Below are 24,484 nucleotides of genomic sequence, written 5' to 3'. Positions count from 1 at the left end.
TGGGGTTTGGAAAAGGAAAGCCGTAAAATTCGGTTTGCATTTCCTTCCAGGAGGCTTCTTGCAGCCTTTTGGGCAGCGTGAAAGAAGGCACTTGCCCTAGACAGGTCAGCTCTGTACTTCAGTACACAGTAGTGCTGCAGGAATTGTCAGGTCTTTGATTGTGGTAACTGAACTGGTGAGGAGAAAGATGAACCCCAAACTCAGATAGAAAGGATCTCAAGTGAGTGCAGGATAGAGATGACAGAACATGGAAGAGGCTGGTGAGGTTCAGCAGTACATAGAGAAGGAATGTTATCAGGCATCTACGCTGTGGTAGCGATAGAAGATACAAGTTCAGGTTATGTACTGTATCCTGCAGAACTAGGGAGAGTGGGAGACAAGTGCTGGAGGAATATCACCTCAGGGAAGCGTATCAGCCTTTGTGAACTCTGCAGTTACTCAGGTTCCTGTGTCCGTTTTGCCCCAAGGGAATTGGATCTGAGCACGCAAATTGATGGCACCAAGTTGGCTTGTACGTCTCTGTAATTTGTGTCTGCGACACACAAACTGCGTGTATTTGTCACTTACATACCCAGGCTCAGCACAGAACTGCTCAGAAATGAAGGAATTTTAGGTTTTGAAGTGAGGGCATGGCTCAAATGAGGAATTGGTGAGCAAGGAAAGCTGCTCATGCAGGGAAGAAAGTGTGCCTGCCCGAGGAAGAGTGAGATGGGTGCTGGTGCCTGACAGCCGGGGCTGCGGGGCTGCAACACAGGAGCTGTGTGTGACAGTACCTCAGATGGAGCAGGGCTGGGCAGGGCAGCCTTAATGCAGGGCTTACATGAGCAAAACAGCAGTGCTCAACGAGAATGTAAATGAAATGAATTGTGTGTGCAAATGTGTAATGAAGTGTGTACTCAGATCTGTCTTGGATTATCATGGGAGCATGCAAATGTGCGCTTAAAGAAGTGAGTGTGTGTATGCATATGAAAATCATATGTGTTTACTTCAGCATCTAAGTGTTTGATTGCAAATTTGGCCCAGGTGACCTAGGAAACCGAGTCTGTCCAGATTTGGGTTGGTACATTAGCAGCCCTGCCTGCCTGAATACAGCAGCAAAGGCCTTTCCAGGCGTTAGGCTGCAAGCACCTGCCTCACAGATGTGTATGTACACCACGTACACAGCACGTGTGGGCGTGCAGGGGAGGCGTGTTAGGTGGGCAGCCACAGCCACCTTCAGCTGTGCTGGACGTGAGGGCACATATTCTGCTCTCTCTCAGGTTGTTGCAAACTCACAGTCCTCTTACCTCAGAAGGGGCACTGGGGATTTATGCTGTGGTAACAAGGGATGGAGTGTGGGTCCACTTTATCCTACTAGCATTATTGGGCTTGACTGTTAGCCAGGCAGGAAGGCAGCTGCCTCCAGGACCCGGCTGGCTTGCTCTGTTGGCTTGGTGGAGCAGCAAGCAGCTCTGGCACACGGTGGGCCAGATCCTCTACTTTGTGTAAATCTGTCAGTCTCTTGCATTCAGTGGTTATAGTGATTTACATATTCTGAAAGTGATCAGAAGGGTTATTCTGATTTATGCTGCTGTGGCATCCACAACATTGCTTTCAGTGCAGAGCTCTCGGGGAGAGCTGCTGCCACAGGAAAGCGGGCGCCAGGAGCTGTGCTATTCCCTCTGCCGGGGCAGGCGACGTTCTCGGCATCACCAGTGTGAGTTACCGCCCTGCTCTTATCTTCCTGAGCTCACTTGTTGAGGAGCTGCTTGTTGGCAGGATCCCCCTTGGTGAGCACATAAGAAAGGGTGGCTTCTGTTACCTCCAAAGGACAGAAGCAACGCAAAAAATTACCTCGCATGCAGCCCTAACTATGCTTGTTTAGAGAAACTGCTTGCATTTATGAAGCCTTTGGTGCGGAAAGCAGGGTTGCAAATGACTGCATCAGAGCGACAGTAAAGGCCATTAATTTCCTGTTATGTTTTCCTGTGTTGGGGGCTTTATTAATTTAATTTTACACTGTCGAACAACAGCGAGCGCTGACACTGCCACACTCAGAGGGGTTTTTTTATTCAAGCAGTGCTTTGCCTGACATGCAAATCAACACTGCTGTCAGGACTGCTAGAGACGAGGGAGGGAGCAGAGAACTGGGCTGTCCCCATCCAGCCCCATCTCCTGATTTCTGGGAGGTGCCCTAGGTTGCAGTGGAGCCCGCTGGCACCTGAGGGGCCACCAGTGCTAGGGCTCAGCAGATCTGGATCAGGCCACGGACACCTTCACTGCACAGGCTAGAAAATACTGACTCCTTTTTAGCCTGCTGGGTTCCAATGGCTCGGTCTCACACCAACATGCCCATTAGTGATTCCTCTCCTTCCAGTTCCCTTGCTCTCCACTTCCCCTTCCTTTCATTCCACTGTATTTTCCCCTCATACATACTTTTACCTTAACCTCACAAGCTGAAGGAGGCTGTGCCTGCCCCCGAGCCAGGTGCTAGTGAATGGTGTTCCTGGAACCTCTTCTGAGTCAGCACTGAACCAGTACTCACACAGGGTGTTTTTAGAGCTGCCATTTTTGACGTGCCATAAAACAAAGGCTCCAATCAGTCAGAGTCATTAAAATTCCCATGGCATTTTTTGCAAGAGTGCAGACATTAACCTGGCTGTCCTGAGCAAAACCCAGCCTGAGTGATTACCCACAGCATATCTTAATTCTCCTGAGGTTTCATTTGGACATGGCACAGCAAAATTTCACTGTTGGGGCTCTGTGTTGTTCAACATCTGCCGTGGCCCACCCGAGAGTCGGCCACGTTTCAGGAGCAAATGAGATCTTAAGAATGGGAAGGTTAATAAACAATGTATGGTACAGGATGGGTAACTGCAAAATGCCATCCAGTGAGAGAGCTACAGGCTGGCAAGCGGGGAGCAATCTGCTCGGACTGTCACCCTGCAAACGCTTTTTTTGAGTGCTCACTCCTATAGTAACTGTAAATCATTAGCAGACTAATTTGGAATCATTCTGCGTGAGCTCACGTGAAGGCCCTTGCTGGTATATGAAGGAACCTGTACCGATAGGAGCTCTCTAAGTTGTGTCAGAGGTATGTTCCAAGTTGTAAGATGTAGTCCCCAAATGAGGAGGAGCCAAGTAATGGGTGGCAATCAGTTTCACAAACAAGAGAGCTGTGCAGAGAAGAGCTGTGAGTGTCTTTGAGGATTAGCTAGTGGCATACTTTCTTAATTTGCTGGGATTTGGTACGGTTGTCCCAAACTCAAGGTTAGTTCTGATCTGCTTTCAAGGTCAACTCTTCTATTCAAAGCCTATCTCTTCCCACACTAGATGCCAAAAGCCAAAGCAAAAACCCAACAGCTCCTTTGGGAAACCAAGCATGGAATTGTACCTGTCCTTTATAACAGCCTTTGATAAAGTACCTAAGAGAGGACTAGAAGGCACTCAAGATCTGACAGATATTTCATACACAATAACCGCTTCATGAAGGTTTAATCAGACGTCTACAAACCTGCTCCAATGCAGATCCTCTAGCTTAAAAGCAGAGTAACACCTCTAAGCTCCCCCCAAAGGCAGAGCCAGCAAGAGAAAGAAATCCTGACCTACTCCATATGCAAATGGAAACAGTGATGCCCAAGCTCCTGTGCTGGCACTGTGCTCCTGTCTGTTTTCCTGTCACTGTTGGCCTCTGTGGGGAGAAGACTTTGTGCCTTGAAATGGATGAGATGTAAGCAGTAGGATGCTTGGATGGATGAAGGGAAAGCAAAGGAGAAATGTGAACCTGGGCATTATTTTTAGGCCCCTGGACAAAATTCTGACACTTAAAGGGCTTTAAAATAGTCGTGATTTGCATTTGACACCCATTCAAGGCGTCCTTTGTTTTATCTGATTGGATGCATTGATTTTATCTGGTTCCATGCATTGGATGAGTGGAGAAATCGCCTTCAGTTATGGGTGGAGACAGAAGACAGAGGATGTGTTTGCTATGTCTCAGTAGATAGGTTGCTCTAACTGCTTCTTTCAGGCCACCTCCTCTTAAGAGAGTTGTTCTCCAATTGCAAGGTAGTAGAGCTTAGCCTAGCCTCTGCAGGCCAACACAAAATGCTGCTTGTTTCAGGTCTTGCTTGGCAGCCATAGAGGTAACTGCAAAAATCCAGCCCTTCCCAAAAAGGTCTCTTAAAGTGTTCAGAAACTGCATTTTCCTTTAATGCAAGTTCTTGTGGCAAAATTATAAGCATACTTCTTTTTTTCCCCTCTCTCTCCCCTCCACTTGAGTCTCCTTGTCTGCCCTGCCAGGGTTCTCACGGGCTATCATCTGGTGAGATCTTGTCGCTTCCCCCTGGGATCTAGTGAAACAAGGCTGGAGAATCTGATGCTATCACTCAGGGAAGCAAAGAGCTCCTGCTTTCTTTGCAAACAGCAGCAGCCTGCATTTTGGGAGGAGAAGGCAGCCGTGTTTCTCTCTGGCCCTGACTGAGAACAAGGTGCTTAGTGTTCTCCTTTAGCATGAGAGGACACCCCTCTATAGGAATGATTTGCATCTGTGAACAGCAATGCTTCACATTGCACTGATGTAGGCTTGGGAGTGAGGAGGAGCCAAATCAAGAGCTAATTGGTGTACTGGGGATGGACTGTCGGGCCCCCTTGGCTGCTGGGATGTGACTGGAAAGAGAGGAAGGGAGGAAGCCTGAGCCGACGCCTCTCTGGGTGCTGGGATTCCTGAGGCCGCTGCTGTCTGGTGCTGTCAAGGTCAGCAGGTTCGGGTTCACTGAACGGTCAGGATGGTTTGAATTACTGGCACTGCCTGACGATTCCTGCGCCGGTCGCGATCGTCTCCAGCGCCGGCCGCAGGATGCTGCTCCGGGCCCCGTGGTGTGGGGCACGGGGAGTGCCACACAGGCAGATGCTCTCGGGAAGAGCATCAGTTTTAGGAAGATTTAAGGAGCCAGGACAATGCTGAAGAAAGGCACATGCTCCATGTGCTGAGCGCATGGAGACCAGCATTCCAGAAGCAGCAGCTCTGATGCGTTTTTCTTTCACCCAGAGAAGTGCCCTCTGCAAGCTTCTGCCTTTCGTGGAAGTTAGGAGAATGGCTTGAACAGGGCCTATCAAACCCTTATGGGGTGAAAAATCTGATGGTGAGGATTTCTGTCCAATTCTATAGAAATAGAATGCTTAGTGGGCAAATAGCAATGTGTGAGTTGTTATGTAAACCGTCCTGCTAGGACATTTTACCCCCAAACACATGAGTGTGCACAGGCAGGCTGCTGCTGTCACAGGGGTGTGTGTGCACAGGCAGGCTGCTGCTGTCACAGGGATGAGTGTGCACAGGCAGGCTGCTGCTGTCACAGGGGTGTGTGTGCACAGGCAGGCTGCTGCTGTCACAGGAATGAGTGTGCACAGGCAGGCTGCTGCTGTCACAGGGATGAGTGTGCACAGGCAGGCTGCTGCTGTCACAGGGGTGTGTGTGCACAGGCAGGCTGCTACTGTCACAGGGGTATGAGTGTGCACAGGCAGGCTACTGCTGTCACAGGGGTATGAGTGTGCACAGGCAGGCTACTGCTGTCACAGGGGTATGTGTGCACAGGCAGGCTGCTGCTGTCACAGGGATGTGTGTGCACAGGCAGGCTACTGCTGTCACAGGGGTGTGTGTGCACAGGCAGGCTGCTGCTGTCACAGGGATGTGTGTGCACAGGCAGGCTACTGCTGTCACAGGGGTATGTGTGCACAGGCAGGCTGCTGCTGTCACAGGGATGTGTGTGCACAGGCAGGCTGCTGCTGTCACAGGGGTATGCCTGGGGTGGCAGCGGTGTGCTCCTGAGTGCCCATGAGTGTACCAGACACAGGCGCTGTTCAAGCATCCACAGCAGCAGTCAGAACACGTGAGAAAGAATATGGCAGAAGAGAGAACTAAAGGGAATTGTAAGAGGACTGTGGACTGTGTGGAAGTAGTGCCCAGTGTTTGTCTTTGACGAGAATGCCTCCATAGGCATCACTGACTGGCTTTTGGTGAGGGTGCACCGTGGACAAGCCTGGCCCTCTCAGCCCATATGCTAGAGTACTTAGTTTTGCCTCTTTTTCTGAGGTTTTCTGTGTAGCTCTGTGAGTCAGCCAGCTCCTGGGTACAGTCAGCCTATAGCTATGGATATGTAGCTTCTGTCCTCACACCTCTGCATCTGCCTACCATGTACATTTGTACACAGAGAGGAACCTCTGGGTAATGCTGCCAGCGCGGCTACCAGGTACTACCCATAGCTGGTGCCTACCATCCACGAGGCCATGCAGTGCTCACTGAGACATGTAAAAGGGAAGCTCTGGTCCCTTCTAAGCTCAGTGCAGGTATTCAGAGCAGGTTCTGTGTGTGGCCTGGTCCCTGAGCATTAGGAGGTATGTTGCGCCTACCATCACCTTTGCTCTTGACTCTCTCCCAGTTCTCTCTTCCACTGCAAGAAGGGTCAGGGACAGTGCCCAGTATCGTGCTGGTTTACATTAATGAGATACACACAGTGTAATCCAGCAATGGAGTCAGCTCTACAAAAGGAGGTAATAGCAGGCTGCCATGAACAGAGCAGCTCAGGTAATTGGTTTATCTATCTAGAAGCAGTAGTAGCAATCTCTGCACAGACAGAGTAGCAGTAAAGTCTCTTCCTTAAGGCTATTTCCTTTGTCTTTTCAATTGCTTGCACATCCATGTGAGATAGAGAGAGAGAGGGGGGAAGAGAGAGAGCTAGAGAGAGAGAGGGAGAAATGTTAATTTGTGAATTAATGGCTTTTCTCAGCGGAATTGTAAATTCAAATGTCACCTCACAGGGTGACACTGCGCTGGGCTGCTGAAGAAGCAATGATAAGATCCCCCCCCATCCCCATGCTGACATATACTTGTGCCCCTCCCCGAAAGATAGCTACGGAGTGGAACATGCTACTTTTAATTTGCAATAACACCACGGCAGAGGGAAGCAAGAATGACTGCTCTCCGACCCTCCCTTCCACAACAAGCCGGGCCACATCTTTCCCTTTCCACCTCTACCTCCTTCCACCCCCTCTTCAACCCCTCCCATTTTAAACCCAGTCCAAGACAACTTATTATCTCAACTCCCCCCACCCCAAACTAATCAAGGATGAGCTAAGGGAGGGCTCTTCAGAACGGATGCCTCTGCAACCCTCTCCTGCAATAATCAGGTGAATTAATGACCCTGAAGTTAAAGTGAGCGCTGATACTCGGGCGTTGTGCAGCGTAGGGGAGAAAGCCTTCATTGTTTTCGAGCAGGAGGCGGGCAGCAGCAAGGGAGATTCATGGATGGAGATTGAATATGCAATTTTCTTTCACCTTGCCAAGAGCTACCCCTGGGCTGTGTCTGGCCTAAATTTTTTTTCCTCTTGCCATCTCTGCCTGATCCGGCCCTCCCACCTCCCTTCCATTCTTTCCAGAAAATTACCTTCAAAATTGATTTCCACTTTTACAAACAAATATAATGGGAACATGAGGGGGGAAAAAAAATCTTGGGCTGTGATGAATTAGGGCTGTCAGGTGCTTCCAAGTCTCCTTTGTTTTTGTTTTACTGCCCGTTAGGTTCTTTGTTTTTCCGGCAACTGGGAATAGTGCCCCTGCCCACGCAGTCCCTACGGTCACAGGGCATGTCCATCACCTGATGTCATCACGGTGTTGTCACTGCTAACAGGCTGCCCCAGCCCGTCACACCATCTCCTCGTGGAGATGCCGTGCGTCCCACACTGCTGGTGAGCCGGCTCCTGCAGCCGTGGGTCAGAACGATTTGCCTCCCATCTCCTCTTCCCCCTGCTCCGCACGTTCTCCTTTGCCTTATTCAGCTGACTCTGGATGGAGGTTCCCAGCCCTCCCTGTTCTGACACATCAGCCTGGGTCATCGGCATGTCCCCGTGATCCCAGTTGTGCCTCAGTGACACATCCTCTTGATTCTGTAGCAGTATTGCTCCTTTGTCTCCTTGCCATGTCACTTGGCCCCGAAACAGTCTCTCTCTTGCTGTCATGGCACCCTGATCCACTGTCACACCAGTCACCAACAGGCCTGCACATGGCCAGCTGTTCCTGATCCCTTCTGTAATCCACTCCGCATTAGCCTGGGGTCCTCAGGCACCATGCTGCCTCTGACTCCCATACTCTTTAGATCCATGAAAAACTCTAACAGGCACCTCCCTGAACACGGGCACACTCGATGTGTAACTCATCTAGAGTGAGCAGGAAGACCCAGAGAGAGCTGGGCACCAGCCAAGCCAGCGAGCAGCCTCTGCAGGGGTCACACGCCGAGCAGGCAGAGGCACAAGCAGGAGTTTTAGCCTGGCTCCTGCTGACACCTGAGCTGCAACAGTCCCTCCGAGGAGTGCGTCAGAAGTGGAAGGAGAAGATGTAACCACAAAATAAGTGCCCATAAACAGCCAGCCAGCCAGGCACGCGTTCACAGCACTCACACAAATGAACCTCAAGAAAAGCTCCATGCGTGACTCACTGAATGTAGCCAGTAGCATTTGAAGAATGGGGACTGGGACACAAGGAGGTGCTAATGCAGGTGCACAGCAATTAAATGTAATTTCTGAATAAACAAAGAACTTACAAAAATGTACATACACTAACTAAACAAACACCTGGAGCTCAAAGTGATTTCCTCAGTCACATGCACAAAATTAAGTCATGTAAACAAATACAAGCTATTTACATAAACAAACAGCTTTCACACAGGCAAGAACAGCCTCCATATACATATATTTGTATACACACACAATGTACACACAAATATATAACCCCAATGCAAATACACATCTGTACAAACTGTATACAGAAGTGCACAGCACTGACAGGCTACGTATTCATATCCAGCAACCACAAAGATACAGTGATACTCCAAGTATGTAACAACACATGCACACAGAATATACATACAGATATACAACATTCATGTAGATGCTCAAGATGTCAATACAAATAACCTGGCATTCACAGAAATACATAGCCCTAGTACTGAGCCATGCGTGCCCAGACATCCGCATGATCCACAGTATGCATTCTCCTACTAGGCAGCATTATACACTGCTTAACGTACACATTTTCCAGCTCTCCGTAGGCATGCACGAAGGTATGTGTCCAACCTGCCACTCACCCCAGTACATAAGCACAGATAAGTAGGAACCAGTGATCCTAAGACAGAAATACAAAAGACACACAGGCGTGTCCTAGAGTCGCGAGTACACGAGCAGAGACGCACACAAATAGAGCTGAAGCCAGACCAGCTTGTCTTCAGACAGTACCAAACCCTGCCAAACTAAGCAGCACTGTAAGCTTTAGAAGCAGAGCCGTCTGTCCAAACTGCTTTCTGTGATGTAAGCTGTTAACTCTCCCTTACCTGAAGTCCTCCTGAGCAATGCATAGCCCCCAGACTCTCAAGGTGTGTGCAGATAACACACACACACACACAATTTCTGATAGACTGACCAGCAGATTTGTAGTGCAGCAGCCTGCATTTCCAACAGTGCTGTGCTGCTTATTCACTATCCTCTCCTTTATCCAGCTTCCCCCTCCGCTCTTTTTTCCACACATACTCTCCCTTTCCTGCCCATCCTCCTGCAGTTTTATTTAGAGAGGTGCAGGATGAGTAGCAGACACCTTATGCCCTCCTAGGAGTCACACCAGCCAGAGCCCTCAGGAGGGAGAAGTGGATGGCTGCTGAGAATAAACCGCCTCTTCAATTTACATTTTCATCTAGAACGGAAGGGAGTGTTACCTGCTCCTGTGTGTATAGGCAGTGAGCCTGGACATCCCCTGTGACCGCTGCTGTTTGCAGTGAAGCACCATCACTGCAAGCTGACAGCCACGCTGCAGGAAACACCACAGTCCCAGGGAAAGTAGGAGTGAGACACTGTGAGGGTGTGAAACACTCCAGAAACTGCTCATTCCATGTGCACAGCAACAAACTGCTGAGTGCACACTCCACATCCACATGTGGCGGTTGGGACGCGGGGTTAGCACCTGAGGCAACGTAGCTGCACGTGTCTCCAGCGTCATTAAGACTGCTGGTGACCTGCAGCAAAGCAATCATATAGAATAACGCAAACACGTCTGCTGTGGGGACAAGAAGTCACGGCGTGAAACAACGCAGCCAGACCACGGACAGGGGCTCCAAACACACTCTTGTTTTCTTAACAACCCAGCAGTTTAGGGAGCACAGATATACACAGAATATGCCCAGAGAGGAACACACCTCAGGTGCCATGACATGGCCAAGCAGAATGACTCCCTCAGATCCTTTGCAAGCACGTGCAGGCAGCATAGGAGAACAAATCCTACTTCCCTACAGCACCGTTAAGGGCCAGACCTGTCTGCACTAGTAGGACTACAGCACTAGCAAAGCATCACTGTGCTGCAGATGACAGCACAGGCACACTGTGTGTCCTGAGACAACCCCAGCATGCTGTGGAAGAATATGGTCATACTCAGTGCAAACACGTAGTTCCCGGCGCAGCACTGCGGTGACGTAGCTGGACTGGCTTCCCTCTCACGGCCAGGTGACAGTCTGTTGCCGTAACAGCCCTGTGAATTGCAATGGCCGTACGCTACAGCCTGCACCAGTGTACCAACCACCACCACGCTGAGACAACCGTACTGCATGCAGTGACGCAGCCATTCCACCAGAAACAGTTCACAGCCCCCTCTGTGAAGAGCTTAACAGCCTTGAGTGTAACGGGCAGCACAGCGAGCAGCGATACAATCCGTCGCATCGTTAGCATCACAAACCCACAAGCTACAGCGATACAGTCCCAACAGCGCCACGACCACAGCCACGCTGCCTGCAAACACGTATGGATGCCACTGACAGTGACACAAAGTCACTTGAAATGTCTCAACTACGTCTCCCAAATTACGCTGCCGTTGCCCGTCTGAACACGGAAGGGATCATATCTGCAGTGGCACACTCAGCTGCCGTGCGTCTGCTGGAAACCTCAGACCTTAAACACATTACACGCCTCCTCTCTGCACCACTTCCCACTTCAGCAATTGAGTTTAAGAATTCCTTCCCAGGGAAGTATCCAGAAAAACAACTTTCAGGACTGGGACTGTTGCAGATCTCCCTGCCCCACACGCCACCTGAAGGATGCCTTTCTGCTTCCTCGGTAGGAAAATGAGATCATGCCCAGGCAGGAAAATCCCCAAGCCGAAGGCTGTCAGAGCCCTGCCCTGCAGTCAGTTCTCCCATTTGCAGTGAACAGAAAACCGCCTTTAACAAAAGCAACGCTTCTCAGTAGAGGGTGTCGTGGTGATAATGGTCAGAAGGTTATGCTTGCAACACCACAGAGTCGTGGGGTGATGCTGCTCGCCCTGCAGCTGCAGCACTAAGGGTGCCAACACTCCTGCTGCTGGCGGGCAGCACTCTGCACAGCTCAGCCCTGTCTGGAAGGTTGGGGTGACCCGTGCCCATACAGCTGGCACTCTGGAGAACACCGCCAGACCTGCCACAACAGCGGTGGCCCTTCCTGTCCCTCTGCACTGGCACATCCTGCATCGCTGACTTCCACGTAAATCACTCTAGTCATCAAAACGACAGGTTGGATGAAGTGAAAGGAGGAGCTTCTGCCTTCCCAGCTCCGCTCCCATCCCCGCTGGGGATTCCTTTACTGCAAACAGCCCGAGTATTATTGCCGTTTACTGAGGCAATCGCTCCGTCCCCTCCTCTCCACAAACCTACCACTGATATCGGCGCTGATCACACTAACAAGCCTGTGGGTTTTATTACTACTGATACTAATAATACTGGACACACTACATCTGCTTCCGCCAATAACAGGCTGCAGATATGATCCCTGCTAATGCCGATTATACTGGGGGATATTATCTCTGCCATTGTCGGCACTGCAGATGTTATTGCCAGTGATGCTGTCAAATACTACAGATATTGTCAGGGACCAAGATTAATAATGCTGAGAATGTTACACCACCAGCCTCACTGGAAGATGAATCCCAAATGAGAACTATAGAGGGAGTCTACTTGTGGCCTGCTATGGAGAGAAAGAGCAGTCTCTGACTAGACTGGCTTTGTAAAGACTCCAGAAGTTCCACCTTGGTGGAGATGTGCTGGTGTGCAGGGGAGAGTCTGAAATACTGTTTTCACATTATCCAGTTGTCTGTCTATCCATCCATCCATCCATCCATCCTTCTATCCATCCTTCCATTTCTCCCCAACTCTCCCTTTTTCTCAAGTGCTCGAGACTGCAGTATGGGTGATAACGTTGATGCCTCTGAGTGACCCCGATTCTCGTCCTTTTAGCTGTCAATCAGGGAGTTACGGAACAACAGAAATACTTGCATGTTATCTTTGCCCTTTGTCCTTCTGGATTTCTTACTGCTGCTCCTGAGGCTGACCCTGGTGAGCTTGTCGTGCTGTCACAATATTGTGTAACATTAGGATGGTGAAGAGTCAGGAATTCCTGCTTTCTGCTGCAGTTTGATACTGCAAGAGCCTCAGTGGTCTTGGGAAGGTCATTACATGCTGCAGGGCCACCTCTGCCTCTGGAAGATGGTGGATGTAAGTGGTGGGGAAAGCCAGAGGGAAATGGCAGTAGCACTGGCAGCAGTGCCCATGGACTGCTCCAAAGGAAAGGTCAGGTTCTGCGGCTGGAGGTGACTGTGTGGCTGCATCTCAAGGGGGGAACTTTCCAGGTGTTTGGAAAGAATAGCCACAAAAGCCAGATTGAGCTGCTTCACTCCAGAATGAGATACAGAGGTGCTGTGTTGAGAGCTGATGGTGGCCACACTGTGAGAACAGGGGTCCACAAGTGGGGAGCGTTTTTACCCCTCATTTAAACAGTCGTAGGAGACCAACTCTATGAGTTGTCCATCTGTCAGTGAAGTCAGAGGGTTTACAATCACTGGTCTAAAACTGAAACCAAAGGGATACATGGTCTTAATGGGGCAAATCCGGACTGTCCTGCGTAGGCGCTCACCTGAGGAAAACACACTGAGTTTTGAGGAAAGCCTCGTGATCTGAGAGCTCCTTGTTGTGACTAGTGGACATTCAGAGCTCCCTCCCTGCTGTCTCCCAGTGCCATGGTCTTCCCAGGCCACCCTGGACACCCGGCACATTTGGTAGGTTGGGATTTTCCCTCTGACTCCCGGTGAGGGACACACCTGGCTTCGCTGAGCCCACCTCATGCATCCGTCTGGCTCCTTCTGTCCAACTCAGGAGTTCTGCTACATCATCTTGACACATAATTATCTCTCTTCTTCTTAATCATCTGTGCTACTGTCTAATGTAGGCACCAGCTGCAGCAAGGAGGACCTGGGGGAGGGGGTGTGCTCAGATAGAGGCTCCTCTGTCTTTCTCCCACCCTGTTCCCCCCAGCCATCACAGAGGTTGCTAACAAGGGTTTTTTAGAACCAGGGATTCTAAAATGGTACTTCCCCCTTTCTGCTGAGCTGCATTCCTCACAGAGGAATCCTTGCAGCAGAGCTGGTCCAATGGAGCGGAAAGAAAGAGAAAGCAGTGCTGCTGCTTCTGTCTCCTGTAGGGAAGAGCCACCCTCAAGATGCTGGGAAAGTAGATGTGCTTTAGGAGCTCATATGGACTTTTCAAAGAGAGAATAAACCCTGCAGTTAAGAAACTGGAAAGCAGCAGTGCTCAGAAGCTCGTGGAAATACTGGGAGGGTGTGTGCATCCAGCATGAGCGTGAAAGAAACACCTTCACTGGATTTCTTGCCAGGCTTTCCTAACTCCCATCTCAGCTAAGAACAGAGACCTCACAGCTGCTGGGGAGATGGTCAGGGAGCGAATGCAGGTCACTGGCTGAGCAGTGGCCTCCCCGTGTACCCTTCTAGCCTCAAGCCTGCAAAGTGATGATGTCTTTCAGCATTTCTGAAGGCTAGTGTGAGCCCAGGTAACTCAGCTCTCAGCTAGGGGTGTTCAGCACCTGGCAGGGGTCCCATGTAAGGTTTCTCTGGGACTGGAGTGCAAGGTCTCCCTGCAGCAGATACCTGGGATGGCAGGATGAAGGCTGTTCTCTGAGGCAGTTGCATTGCAGCTGTGTCATGTCACTGCCACCTAAAACTCTGAGAGCTAAAGATGAGCAACGTCTTCAGGATTGGTACCTTTTTGATTCCTAGTGGCATATGTGGGCTCTTGGCCAACAGCAGAGAGTTGCAGAGTGTTGCTTGCCCTTCATAAATCAAATCTGAGATGAGTTAAGGACACAGAGAGTAGTTCTTACTGTCAATATATCATTCTGAAGTGTCGCAGTCTTAGACGGCTGTTTGGTTGTTTCTGTGTTTAATTGTACTGCTCCAAAGGAAAGGTCAGGTTCTGCGGCTGGAGGTGACTGTGTGGCTGCATCTCAAGGGGGGATCTTTCCAGGTGTTTGGAAAGAATAGCCACAAAAGCCAGATTGAACTGCTTCACTCCAGAATGAGATACAGAGGTGCCATGTTGAGAGCTGGTGATGGCCACACTGTGAGAACAGGGGTCCACAAAGCCCCCAGGTAACTGCCAAGAGATTTGCCCAGCCATTAGAGAAGCTTGCCACTCAGTGTGAAATGGCACTATTTCCTGTCTGTGTAATGCTGGGAAATGCTGGAGTGGCTTGCAGTGTTTGCAGTCTCTTGTTCCTGACATTTTTCTGACTTTGAGGCATTGACTCAGCCCTTCCATTGCTGCACTTTTCTCTTAGCTGGGCCCTACTGCCATCTAGCTGGGAAATGGATCTTCCTCTGGGGCCTGATCCAATTTCCAATGACATCAGCAAAAATCTTCCCATTTGCTTTAACAGGAGCTGGACTGGGTCCTTGCCTCTAGTTTTAATTTGCGTTAGGGAGGAGGGGATCATGATGACCGCCTTTGGGGCTTTTGTCTTGGGATTATTGTGTTTATTTGTACCAAAACCTCACAGACCTCACCAGAACCAATGCTGAGAGAATTGCTAGCAAAAGCCCAGACTTCAGCATCTCCCTCAGGAGAGCTTTTGCTTCTCACCACTGTCTCTGAGAACCCTCACATTCTGCAGGCCCGCACAGCTTGTGGTTACAGCACACACAGCACACGGAGCCTCCCGCGCTGACAAAGGTCCCTCCACAGCAACAGTGGGCAGCAACACAGTGAAGGCAGCGCTAGACCGAACTCACCCGTCAGGCACTGGTCTTAGCCACGTCCACACCTTGGCCCTCAGTGTTTCAGTGCATCACATTAACAGAGCAAAATTAAACAGTTTACAGAGCCACCGTAAGAGCACCGAGACCTTACCTACCCCTCCTGACTCAGTCTGTCTAGACCCAGGGCTCCAGCTTTTGGCTCATTTCAGGATTCACTTAACCCGAGTCCTCTCAGCACGTAGGAAGGCACAGGACACAGCTTCATCCTAATTCCTTAGAGCCCTAGCGAAAGGCTTGGATAACACCCTCAGGGCCACGGCACCCAGAGGGCCTCCTGTTCTGATTTCAGAATGTTGCCAAGCATGACACTTCTGCTGTGGTAGATGCTACTCACTGAAACCCGGCCCCTTGTGATCACCAGCTAACGTGGCCCACGGCATGTCACAGGGCAGGAACTTGTTTGCACGGGGAGGGAAGGATAACTCCCACATTGCTGGTGCTTCTCAGAGGTGACGTTTTGATTGAAAAGGAGCGAGTCGGGGAAACTGTGTTTAGCCACAGTTCAAAGTCCGGGCACCTGCTGGCACCTGGGGAGTTCAGTTCCAGCCGTTCCCAGCAGTGAATGAACTTGGGACCAGCTCCATCAAGGGAGACGGCTCTGGAGACGCAGCCTGTCGTGAAAGGGCCTCGGAAGAGCAGCATTCCAAGCCAGCAGGCAGTGGTGGGGAGCTAGTCTCTCTTGCTAAAACTGATCTAGACCCTGGAGCAGCTGCAAACCTTGGCCTGAAATTGGAGCCTGCACATGGGGACAAAGAATATAAAAGGGAGGATGAGCTTCTCCCCTCCCCCTACCTTCATCACGTTTCCTCTTCTCGCCATTCGACCGAGGAATCCCCAGGATCCCGTTAATGGAGTAAGAGCCCACTGGATCATTGGAGGCACTGGAGACGGGAGGGGATGCTGTGCTGGGCACTGGACAAAAGGAAAAGGGAAAAAGGGCCATGAGGAGAGCAGCACAGCACTCAGGGATCCCCCAGCTGAACGCTGCACATGCCGCCAGTCTCATAGGAAAGCCTGGGTACTAAGCAGACTCCCAGTCCCTCACCCTGAAGGACTCACACTCGCTCTGCTGCTCGTGTTGTTGCATCCCAGCTTTGCCAGTCCATTCCTATACCATAGCTCCATAGCCTTCCAGTACGGGGCCATTGATACCAAGTGTATTCCATCAAGAAGCTGAACCTTGTTGTTACATCCCAGTTCAGAGCCGGCTTCCCAGTGCATGCCATGGTAACTGAGTGCAATGCTGCATAGGCCACATTCCTTAGTGACTTCCTAGTCTGTTCATATTTTGCCAGACCATTTCCTCTCAGCCTTTTCCCCCAGGAGTGTACATCGTCTGTCGTAGCCAGACCAGCCTCCTACCTGTCACTCAAAATGCTCATTGCAAGATTACCTTCTAGCATAGGTAAGAAGCACTTCAGTGTTGGGCCAATAACTTCAGCTCCCTGCTGGAACAGGGGTCAGTTGGTGGTACATACTCCAACCCAGATTGATAACACTGGCCAACATCAACAGGCAGACTCCTCCTGCCACTCAGGGCTGTCCAAGATTGCTCAAGTGGCTTTCAAGTGTCGAACAAATAGAGCTATGCATCCAGTAGGCATGCCCATTATGTCCCAGCCTGTCCCAGTAATGGGGAGAATATCCCAGGTCTCTTATAGGCCACTACTCATCATTCAGCTCCTAAAGCACTGAACTGAAGCAGTCAACACCTCCAGTATAAGCCTTCCAGGATGGAGCAGAACCTGTCAACACTATCCAACATAGACCCACACTTCCCAGTACATCCCGGAGCAAGGAGAGACTCCAGTGGCAGCACTGGCAGTCACTGTCCCAGCTCAGCCAATGCATTCCCTAGACATTGCACTACTTTTCCAAGAAAGAACAGTATCTGCCAACTCCATCTGTTGCGGTCAGTGATTCCTGGTCCACTGAGCAAGTCCAGATTAAAAGGGCATCCAGAAATGCTTTTCCATGCTGGCCCATCAATTCCACTGTGCTCCTGAACACAGCTGTGGTACAGGATTGTACCTGCCAGCTCTGCCCCTTGTAGAGCAGCACTTCCCAGTAAATCCTTGTTTAGCAGCTGATTCTCAGTAGCCAACAGCATCTAAGACAGTGCCCTAGGCCACAAATGAGCCACTGTATTTCACAGTCTCCGGGAATACTGTGCTCTGCGTAATTACTGGATAAAGCTGTGCTAGCAATAGCAGACACACAGCACACAGTGGAAAGCACCATGTCACACATCTAGCACAGAACCTTTAAACACAGCAGACTAGGAAACATTTGGTCACTTTATTACAGCCTCTGTCTTCTGCTCACCTCCCTAATCCCGTCTCCCCCAGCAGAAAATGCATTTTCTCAGTGACACACACTCATGGGATACCTGCCTGCATAGCTAGAACGACAAGGAACTCAGTTGTGAGGCATCAGGAACCGTACCCGTATCTGTGTGTTACTAGCTCTAAGAAATGGACCGGTTCCAGCAAAGGGAGAGAAGATAAATTGGGAGAAAGAGGGGAAAAGAGTGTCAGAGTAAGAAGGAGGCAAAAGGTGAGGACTGGTGCTTAAGACAGGATAGCAGTAAATACTTCTGTCTAGGGAGGTGAAGGGGAGAGCATGAACATGAAGTAGATGTTAAGGCAGAATCACTTTGGGCAAACCCCTACCCTGGGCTGGTTTCTCTGCTGGGATTCCCTTCTCTGCTCTGCAGTGAGGGAAACTAGGAACAGAAGCCTCTGATTTCTTTGTTCCAGTATAAGTCCTCATTTCCGCTCGTCCTCCCACCACCCCTTATGCCAGTTCTCTTACCGATGGTGTGTCCTGGCGCAGTCACACCTGTCCCGCTCCCGTCTGGTGTTGGGTGGAAAGGTTGCTGAACTTTGGTTCTGATGATCCTGGAAAAGAGCAAAACATGTTCATAACTCGTGTGAACTGCAGCTTCTCTGTGCCTTCGTATACCCAGCTGTCAGAACCTGGGGCCTGATCTGAGCTCTGCGTGCAGCAGGGCGGCTTCACGGGCCTTCCTGTGGTCCCGATTCTACCGCTTTACTGGCACAGTTCCCAAAGAACTATCCTTGCTCAGCTCTGTGCTCTTCTCCCCAAACCTGGCTATTGACCACATAACTATGCAGCCAGGATCTCCTGTGTGTTGGCAGCTGTGTTGTCATTTACGATCTGATCTGCCAGCATGATCACAAGGCAGGCTTTGCAGCTGATAGACTCACTGCTGGATTGATGGAAGGTGTAGATTTAATTTTGTTGTGTACCTAAAAAATACCTCTTTTAGGCATAGAACTAAAGGCTTTGAACCAATGGGATGCTTGCCCAAAGCCCTTGTCCTTCCTAACAGAAAGGTGGGAGCAGAAGGCATCTGTAGGACGTGATGATGGGACATACAGATCACCAGGAAAAAGAAGCTCCCCTAAAGAGGGTAAAAGTTGTTGTTTCTCAGGTGGTGAATGAACACAGCATGGGAACTCACAAAGGTGTCTCGGTGAGTGCCACAACTCATAGTTCAGCTTAGAATGAAAATAAACGACTGTAATTGTCAGTGCTCCGTTTCTTGTTACATGAAATCTTTCACCTCTAGGTCACCGATTTAAATCCAGCCGAGGTCAGTGGTGAAAGGTAATCACTAGCACCCAGTACTTGACTGGCAACTCCCTGCCTACTGGCAAGTGCTGGCTGTCTCACCAAGGAACTTGGCAAGTAAGCCATGACCTGTGGGGGCCATGGAGACCAAATTCCTTGCTGAGATCGAAACAAACCTCTCCAATTAGGGTGAAGACTGCTCTTCAGCTTGAGCTCTCAGCCCTGCATTATATTAGCTTTAACTTCTTCCCAAAAATCTCTCCAGAAAGTGAAAGCAAACATGTTCCCCCTGCCCTGAGAGCTTCCCTTACAGATACTAAAGACCTGGCCAAGCTTGGCAGGGCAGGTGTGGGTGTGGGCGGCATGGTGTGGCTAGAGACAGGCAGAGACGCTGAGGGGGTGCTTCTGAGAAAGTACTTGAGAGTGTGTAAACTCAGCATTAGGAAACTGATACACACGTGATGAAGCCTGGACTGGAGTGGTAGAGAGCCTGCCTGGGGATGCAGCCTGGGCAGTAGCTGGAGTGGTAGAGAGCCTGCCTGGGGATGCAGCCTGGGCAGTAGCTGGAGTGGTAGAGAGCCTGCCTGGGGATGCAGCCTGGGCAGTAGCTAGAGTGGTAGAGAGCCTGCCTGGGGATGCAGCCTGGGCAGGAGCTGGAGTAGTAGAGAGCCTGCCTGGGGACGCAGGTGGAGATGGGGAATGTCACGGTTCTAGCTGGGGATGGAGACTTGGATCCTCACCCCATTTAGGTCCAGGGAGAACTGAGAACCTATACAGAAGGTGTCTGAGGGCCTCAGGGCCAGACTCAGAGGTCGTACTGACTTGCAGTAGCTGAGGAGCTGATCTGAGAACTCTCTGCTAGGGCAAATAATATAACTTTTTTCTTCTTTTCTGCTTTTTTTTCCCTTTTCTCCTCTCTCACATTTCTCCTAAAACCCCCTGAAGTGCCACTCTGGTTGTGTGAGTTTATTGATTTCCCCCAGCCCAGAGAAACAGAAAGAGGGGATGGGGTACAGGCAAGGGGATGGAAATAGAAAGCTATAAATTATTTGTGACAGGAAAGCAATAGTGCCAGAGTGCTGAGCACAAGTCCCGTGTCACTATTAGATTCCTTTTAGCCTGATGACACTGTAAAAGAGGTTAAGTGTCTGATGGAATCGTACACCTTGGGGGCAGGGGCAGTCCAGGAGCAGAACAAGCCACAGAGAGCGGGTATATCAATTCTCCAGGCCAATAATATTCCCCTCATTGATCGCAACACAAAGTTCAAAAATCTCATTATAGCCAGGCAGACCTGGAACTTTTTAAAAATCAATAGAGTGATATAATGTATGTATACTTTGTATAAATGTATCCATCCATCCGTCCGTCTGTCCCAAATCTGCCTGGGGGTGTCTGAGTTCACCTACACGGTACACTGTGCTGTGTTCTAGTGTAGCGTAGCGGAGGGAATGGATTAGAAGGTTTCCCCTGCAGCCTTAGGTGACATGTATAAGACATCCTGTTAGCACTGAGGTGACATCAGATGTTTCCATTCGTACTGAGATATGACATCAGATTCGCCGTTTGTACTGGGAAGTGGCATCAGACAGCTCAGCCTCAACTGGGGGGAGCCATAAGATGAGCCCAGTGACCCTGAGGTGGCCAGTCAGGCTGGGCTGAGTCACGCTGCATGGAAACAGCAAAGGTCTGGAGTAAAGACAGCCTGTGAAATGGTGGTGGTGTAAGTGTCTGTCCGTAATGCTTCCAAACCCAGGCGGGGGATGCATTTCTTTCCCTGCACAGTCCGTGGTCTCTTGGCTGAGGATGCCAGTTAGCACCAGTTTGACTGTGCTTGCTCAGACGTGTCCATTAGGAACGGGAATGAGACACACCAGCTTGTTTCACCAAGTAGCCGTCACATGGTAATGATTTTCGGTTACTGCCAACCAGAGCCAGATTTCAGCTAGTGACCCCGAGCTGAAAGGCTCTGCTCAAAAACGTTCCCCTCCTAAGAATGAGATTGGTTTGATGTCAAGAGGAAGTGTCTGGAAGCAGTGAGGGTAGGGGAGAGATTCCGCCTGTGCCACCTCCAGCAGCTTGGGCCAAACAGTTCTTGGCGTCTTGTGCGTTAGATGCACAGCCAGTCTAATGAGGTCTCAGATAGAAGGTATTTCCTATGGCTAAAAGAAGAGGCAGATGATGAAGAAGCTCTCCCTAGCAGTGCTCTTTGCCCTACAGCCATGGCTGAACTCTAGTGCTGTAGGGAAAGAGGAGCATCTCGGGACCCTACCGTACAGAGCGCTGCAGCGTGTGCTGCCGGTGCGACTGGGTTAGGGACGGTGATACACAGCAGCGTAGCTGGGCATCACTGCTGCTGCCTTAAGAGGCTTTGAGTCAGCCTGTCCTACACGAGACCATCTGATGAAACAGCAGATGAAAGATGAACAGAGCTGACCTGGTCCTGTAGCAACAGATGCAGCATAATAACGCTGTCTGTAAACTTGGGGATTGCGGAAAGCTTCTCACCCTGACCGGAGACTGAAATGCACGCTGAGCCAGCTCTGCTGCCTCAGACCCAGGATTTCTGGATTAGCGCTGTGTAAGAGGGAGCAAAACCTTGATCACGTCTTTCTGCCTTTGATGGCTTGTTCTTGCCTCTAGGCACTGGAGAAAGACAAGTCTTTTGGCAGAATGCTTCCTCAGCCCTTCCCAGAAGCAGAAGGGACACAAATCCTGGCACACCGCTCAGTGTGCTGATTTCTTGGAGTAAATGATGGTTTTTTCAAACATCTTTCTTTTCTCCAAAAGAAATTGTCACTGTGGACTAAATTCATCCCTCTTCTAATTCCATCACAGTCAGTGACTCCAGTAACAGCATTTGTGTTTAATTAGGGGCGTAAACTGGTACCTGTTGCAAATCCTCATTTTCCGCTTTCCAGTGGGAGGTTTGTGCACAAGTTGTCTGCTTTGAGTTTCAGAGAACATACACGGATTTCATACATAACCTTCTCAGGTTTCAGCAACGGGAAATTTATAGATCTTTGGTTGCAGTAAAGCAACTGAACTTCATTGCACAATATGAATTTAACATGCGATGTTAAGCAACGGCACGTAATGTCATTACAGTGTCACACTGTGAACTGTACGCCCGCCCCTGGAATTCATGAGTTGCCGTACTTGGCTTGGAGTAGCTCTAGTTTCTAGAGTTAATACAGCATACAGCTCCACCTGAACCCAACTGCCTGCTTCCAAATGCCTTTGACACTCTTAAGCATTCAGCATTCGATCATCAGTTTCCAAACTGATTCCTGTTTCCTCGTTTTCATCAGTTTTAATGCAGTCCCTTTTGCTGATCCTGCATACAGGTGGACAGACAAAATTCATCCTCCTAGTGTGGCGATTGTAACAAGCTCTAAGCAAGTTTGGCCAAGAATGTAGAAAGAAGTACTAGAACTTAAAATTAGCAGAGCCACAGCCCTTTCTAAGAAGAGAAACTTTCTTTCAGTCCTTGTAAATAAGCAAGCAAAAAACCACTTCTAAACCTGCCCAGAAATGACTTGCTAAGAGTGACAGATCATAGGAAATATCCCTGGCTTCTCTGACACTTCTATCCAACCGCTCTTAGAGCATGACATACTCTGTGGTTTCTCTTCTCTTACTACTGCTGGCAGAGTCTTTAGACAGTATTTCAGCCGTACTAGGGCTGATCAAGGCGAGATAAGGAAGGTCTAAATCATCTGGAGTCCCAGTTTAGCAATTCTTAGTTGCACTAAGGGAAAGAGTGGTGTGTCCTGCTGGCCCAAGGAGGCGCTGACAGGTTTCAGGAAGCCCTGGTATCCTCACTGTGATCGTATTCCTTTGTCGTGGGTTATTTTTCAGAGGGGAGGGATTCACTCGTCAGACACCAAACTCCTTGTAATTGTTTTGGAGCGTTCCTATTTTAAACGCTCCATATTAGAAGCACATTACAAGACCCCAGGGTGTGCATTACTGGGCAATTAACGCGGTTCTTGGAAGGCTAACGTTGCGGAGCCTCGGCCTCTCCTCAGCAGCGTGTCCAAGGAGGCTGCGCTGGCCAAGGAGCCGCCTCCCCGCTGCGCCACACCGCTCAATTAGCACGGCTGCGCTGATGAGCCACGGCCCTGCGGCGGCGGCCAGACCGCCGGGCTCAGGCCTCCCCTGCCACAGGGCTCGCCACCGCCCCGGCACACCGCAGGAGCAGAGGGAGCCGAGGGGCAGTAGCAGCCCACTGGCTCCTGTAGCACGGGCTCTCGTGTCTCTGCATGGACTGACACACGGCGGCATTCACCGCCGTGCAAAAGAAAGGTGGTGTGGGAGGGAAGTCATGCTCGCACAAAGTTCGAGATGGAAAGCAAGCCTCGTAGCGCGGTGAGGAAAAACAGCCAAGGGATTCGGGGGTGAAGGAAGGGAAGTGGAAAGATTAATAGTTAAAGCCTGATCCGACTTAGGGAAAGGGCTTTAGTTCCTTGCTCTGTCACAGACCTCTCATCAAGACTTTGGACAAATGGCATTTCTCTCTGTGCTCTGTTTCCTGCCTGAAGTGTGAAGATAGGAGCATTGCCGTGCCACCTGGGGCACAGCGAGGACAGCTGGAGAGAGGAGGGAAGGGCTCAGGCTCTCTAATAACAGGGGCCAAGTAAGTGCTTCAGCGAGCTGTAGCACAGTATTGGCTTCGTTCCCCTGTTTGAAGTAGAAGTGACATGTACCCTGCTGACAGTGGCTGTACACGAACGAGGGAGGTAGGCGAAGGCAACTGTATTTCAGCAGCACTGGCTTTGGTGGTCGCATTTGCCTTTGCAGCAGCAGACGTTGTTTGGAAGATCAGAGCTGCAGTTTCCTCCCAAAAGCCACCTCATAATTTCCGTGAGGATGGTGGGGGTGGGAAGGGAGGGGAGCAGTAGCTTCTACTGCTCTCAAAATCTACACAACACTCGCAGCCTTCAGAACAACAGCTGATGTTGGCAGAAGCAGCAGACTCAGCTTCCTTGCTAGCTCTGGCTCTCCCTGCCAAGGCAGCAGAACGCCTTCAAACCCTGCTGTATCAGGGGCCACAAACAGTATTCACACAGTCAAACTCTTTCCTGTCATGAAAATTGCATTTCCTTCTCCTTGTCTTTGGAAAAGCAGAACGAAGGGTGATGGTGTACTACCTTCGTATGTTAAGCACAGGTGTGGCAGATGAATTAGATTGATTACATAGATTGATAGTCCTAAAAGGTGCGTGATGAGCGCTTATTTGTGTTCCTGAAGCTTCCGAATAGATGAGAGGTCAAAATGGAAATGCCTTACGTGTCTCAAAACACAATCCCAGCCCTCCCTGAGAAGATTTGACTCCTCACCTACTGTTAATCCATCAGGACCATCAGTTTCACTGGAGCTACACTGACATCATGCCTGAAGACATGGGGAAGACAGAAGACATGGGACACTTTGTTCTGGGTTAGCCTGCTCACTCAAAACACAAGGCAATGCCCAGTCCTGTGTTTTCCTCTCACTGCTGCACTCTAAGGAGAGGCAGCATTGGCAGCAGCAGTGTCACTGTCTGAAGGGCTTACAGAGGAGCTAGGATTTTTTTGTTGTTTTAAATCAGTGACCCATGATGACACCATATGGTTTTATCTCGTTTAATTTGGCCAGAGCATTAACGTTCGGCTCCTAGCAGATCTCTGCCCATTCCAGCATTCTGCTGGGCTACATGGTACAAGTCCAGACATAAGGAAGGGGAGTGGAAGGCAAGGAAGG

General features: G+C 50.1%; 1 protein-coding gene across 6 annotated transcripts in view; it reads right to left on the bottom strand.

Moving 5' to 3' along the window:
* The window catches only part of PAX2 (paired box 2), a 79,730-nt gene that overhangs the window by 28,940 nt on the left and 26,306 nt on the right, over positions 1–24,484 (bottom strand). For 2 of the 6 annotated variants that reach the window (XM_062001849.1, XM_062001850.1), the window contains exons 4-9: positions 17,957–18,042; positions 15,935–16,054; positions 10,841–10,854; positions 7,715–7,731; positions 7,010–7,024; positions 6,222–6,244 (exon numbers count right to left, since the gene is read on the bottom strand). In XM_062001849.1, the coding sequence (XP_061857833.1) occupies positions 6,222–6,244; positions 7,010–7,024; positions 7,715–7,731; positions 10,841–10,854; positions 15,935–16,054; positions 17,957–18,042 (275 nt within the window). The remainder of the gene's footprint in view (positions 1–6,221; positions 6,245–7,009; positions 7,025–7,714; positions 7,732–10,840; positions 10,855–15,934; positions 16,055–17,956; positions 18,043–24,484) is intronic. The other 4 variants (XM_062001853.1, XM_062001848.1, XM_062001851.1 and 1 more) reach the window with 2 other exon arrangements.

This window comes from Colius striatus, chromosome 8, assembly GCF_028858725.1.
Source record: "Colius striatus isolate bColStr4 chromosome 8, bColStr4.1.hap1, whole genome shotgun sequence".
Taxonomy (NCBI): Eukaryota; Metazoa; Chordata; class Aves; order Coliiformes; family Coliidae; genus Colius; species Colius striatus.
This window is presented reverse-complemented; position numbering and strand designations above follow the sequence as displayed.